Source organism: Contarinia nasturtii, unplaced genomic scaffold, assembly GCF_009176525.2.
Source record: "Contarinia nasturtii isolate CC-2019 unplaced genomic scaffold, AAFC_CNas_1.1 Cnas_scaffold_1731, whole genome shotgun sequence".
Taxonomy (NCBI): domain Eukaryota; kingdom Metazoa; phylum Arthropoda; class Insecta; order Diptera; family Cecidomyiidae; genus Contarinia; species Contarinia nasturtii.
Genome location: NW_022199064.1, coordinates 1 through 3735, shown reverse-complemented (window position 1 = coordinate 3735; position 3735 = coordinate 1). Strand labels below are relative to the sequence as shown.

The following is a 3735-nucleotide window of genomic DNA, read 5'->3' as shown; positions in this document are numbered from 1 at the left end:
AATCTTCGATTTGATCAGTTGGCAATTCATCTTTGGCCATACCATCATCATCGTCACCAACTGTACGTGCGTTAGTTGTCTGATCCACATTTGAGACTTGAAGCTCATTGTCATCAATTTTATTTTGAATTATATCTATATTATCGTTTAATGATGAGGAGTCTTCTTTTTCTCCACGTTCATGAGATTCGTCTTCATCAGAATAATCGTTATCAGTTGAAGATATATCAATAAAATCGACAGGACTATCTTTGCTGACGATTTGCACAAATTTTTTTCCACATACATATTCGACCGGAGGAACTGACCGCTTGTCAATTACGTATTTTTGTGCTTCATCAAAACGATCTACAAATCATTATAATGTGTAATATTCCTATGGCATTTGAAAACTTTTAATTTTTTTTATCAATTTATACTTACCAAAAACCTTGTAAATGAATGCATCATAGCAAGCGTCGGTTGTGGTGTTCAGATAGTAACCAATTTTGCTGTTGAAATTTGCAATTGCATTCGGATTGGGAGAATAAAATACCTTAGACTGTTTTCCAACCATTGGATTTTGTATCCAATTTCTTTTAATTACAACAAAGCGTTTGCTTGCCAAATAAACAACGTAGAAATTCATTTTTGTTGATAAACTATAACGTTTTTGATTTTGTCTTAATTACACGTGAACTCACTTTAAGCCAAATGACAGTTATGTTATTATTTCATCACATTATGAGATGTCAATTATTGACAGCGTTTAACACAATCCATAGACACTAAACATACAGTTTTTAGTACTAACGAAAAATGGCGCGACGATTTTCAATTGTTGTGCTAAAATGTCCCAATTTCTAATGCGTCTGTTCAGAGAATTTATCTAATGGCCTTTAAATGTTTTTATTATGAATTTCTAATTTAAGAATTTAGTTTTAATAAGTTTTTTGTGATTTTTCCAGTACTGTCAGCAGTACAGTAGAATACAACCTAAAACAAAAGACTTTCAAGACTTTTGAAAAATGGCACGACCAAATTTAAATGATGTATTAAAAGCGGCTCAATTCGATTCGAATATTATTAAAAAATAACGTACAAGTTTTGTTTTTAAACTCTTAAATTTCTAATTTTCATTGGAGATTTCATTTATATGTTAATATTTGAACGTCAATTGTAATCAAATCTATTTTGTTTTATTTTTGAGGCACTTGTACATTAATACTTTAATCGACGCAATTTCAATGAAAATTGATATCTGCAGGCTCCATCACTGGCTCCTTTATTCAGCTTATGTACTGGCTCCTTTATTCAGTTTCCTGGAATAAATTAATTGTAGAATAAGATATGATAGTATAATATTAGAGAACAATTGAATTAAACCTACTTAAAAAAGATTTCATTGCAATCGCTATTGCAAAAGTTAACGACATTGAGTATTTGGTCGCATCCATTACAAAAGGATTTCCCTTTTTTTTTCAAATGACACTCATTCGTTTCTTCCAACGCCTTGATTGTTTGTTCAAGGGCAGCCTTTTCATCATCAAATGCTTTCTTCTGGTCGATCTTTTCCTTTTCAAACGCCAAGACTTTTTGTTTAAATCCAGTTGTTTGTGCGTCAAATGTATTCTTTTGTTCGAGAATATCATTTCGCAATCCATTGATTATTCGTTCAAGGGCAGCCTTTTCAACATCGAATTTTTCCTTCTGATCGATCTTTTCCTTTTCAGACGCCACGTTTTTTTGTTCAAATGCAGTTTTTTGTGCGTCAAATTTATTCTTTTGTTCAAGAATATCTTTTTGCAATGCATAGATGTTTCGTTGAAATTCGTTTTTTTCATTGTCGAATAATTTTTGTTGCTCACTTTTCTCTTGCTCTAATTTAGTCTGGTTTTCAAGCATTTTGTCTTTCATCAAGAACGATTTGTAATCTTTTATTTTCTGATGGGCTTTCGTGGCAAAATCATTCAAACAATTCAAGACAATTTGACCTTTTTTCTCAGCTTCTTCATTCAAATACTTGATTATTTCTTGCTCTCGATCACATTCAGCGTCGTCGTCATCATTTTTTCGCATCTTCTTGCAACCGGTTTGTTCGGTTTGTGTTTGAGATCTCTTGAGTAGATTTTCGGTAGCATTTTTTTCGTTCAATTGGTCGTTATTTTCTCGAATATTTTCGATGTTATGATCACTATCAACAGAATTGATGGTTACCTGATGGGTACTTTTGGCAGTATTTGTCGCATTCATTTGCTGTAAAAATCTCTTAGTATCCATATTGCTATGATCAATATCATTAACGCTATCGGTTTTATTTGTCAATTGATTTTCGCTTTTTGTAAACATTTCGTTCGCGTATTCTTTCAGTTTGGAACAGTCCAGTAAAGTTCGATATGGTGCATGTTTGAATGTACCAAACTTTTCGCGTATATTTTTAATATACGTATTAGCCTCCTATAGTTAATCGATAATATTTTGAGTTAATTTCGATTCTAGACAACTTGTCTTGTAATGAACTTTTCAAATAATTTAAAAGTGAGCTTGACTTACTTCCAACGCCTCGTTATATGATTCGACATTGACTGTAATACATTCTGGATTTTCAGTGGAGAATACATAGCAACCACTTGAATCCACATCGCAAGTCGTATGGTCGCCGAAAAAGCGCACGTGTACCTTTCTTCCTTTCGTCGACATGGCCTTTGCGGGCCAAAATATATATCCTGGTGCTTTTGCCCAAATCAGTAGGTGCGGTGTATTGCACGGCATGGTAAAAGATGTTTCTGGGTATTTGGAGGCATTGTCATAACATTCAACGCAAGTGGTCAAACTCAAAATTTCTTCGTCCACAAAATCGAGAAGTTTATTTGCTCCGTGTAAAATATCGTTATTTTTTGGATATGCTATTTGGCAATTATGTACAAACCATGATATATCGACACGCAAATCAAAAAACGATTCATAAATCGAACTTTTCTTCTTAATTTGAGCCAAATCAATCTTGTTAACTAACTTGCCACTAGTTTTACCGAACTGGACATCTTTCAAAGGTACGAACTAAACAAAAAAATCGAAGAAAAATTATCAACGAAAATTATATATCTAAGTACACAAAATATACCATCAAATCGTCCATTACGAATTCTACTAGCGCAGGAATCATGTTCAGCTCAATTTCACTGTGAAAAAATAAAAAAAATAAGAATAACGCTCCTTTAAAAAAAAAAGACATACTTGTCGTTTTTTGTGGACATTTCCATCTGGCGTTCGCATTCAGTGCAAATGAAATCTTCGCCGCTCATTTCATTTCTTAAACATTTTTGATGGAATGACCGAATACATTTTGAGCAAGCAATATCTGCTTTAGACTTTGCACAATTCCAACAATATCCATCGTGTTTGGTTTTTTCCTTAAAATCAACAATAAGCAATTCGAATAAAATTTTGTAAATCGATAGTTATCGTGCCGATGCCAATAAATACTTACAGTTTTTCGACCCATTTTGTCTTTTTTCAACTTTATGCTTTATAAATTGGATGAATAATGGATTTTGCGGCGAATAAATTATTTTTAATCATCAAATTCTCAATGTTTATGCTTGAAACACAATAAAGACTTTGGCAGTTCACAGTGAAAATAAAATGTGATGCGATTTGACATAAACTGACATTTATCCGAATTTCATTCAAAAGTCGGATAAATCGTTGTTTATGTCAGTTCAGTGGAAATTGAGGTTATGAGTAATTTGTGTG

At 32.7% G+C, this 3735-nt stretch overlaps 1 protein-coding gene across 1 annotated transcript; it reads right to left on the bottom strand.

The window, feature by feature from the left end:
• Positions 1-42: 42 nt before the first annotated feature.
• Positions 43-3484, bottom strand: LOC116347196 (zinc finger MYND domain-containing protein 11-like; the record flags this gene model as incomplete). The annotated part of the gene is made up of 7 exons (XM_031777712.1): positions 3470-3484; positions 3217-3392; positions 3104-3161; positions 2533-3039; positions 1490-2436; positions 424-491; positions 43-348 (listed from the first exon to the last, which is right to left on the bottom strand). Coding segments are annotated over exons 1-7 (2077 nt in total), but the record flags the coding sequence as incomplete, so codon positions are not given.
• Positions 3485-3735: the final 251 nt, after the last annotated feature.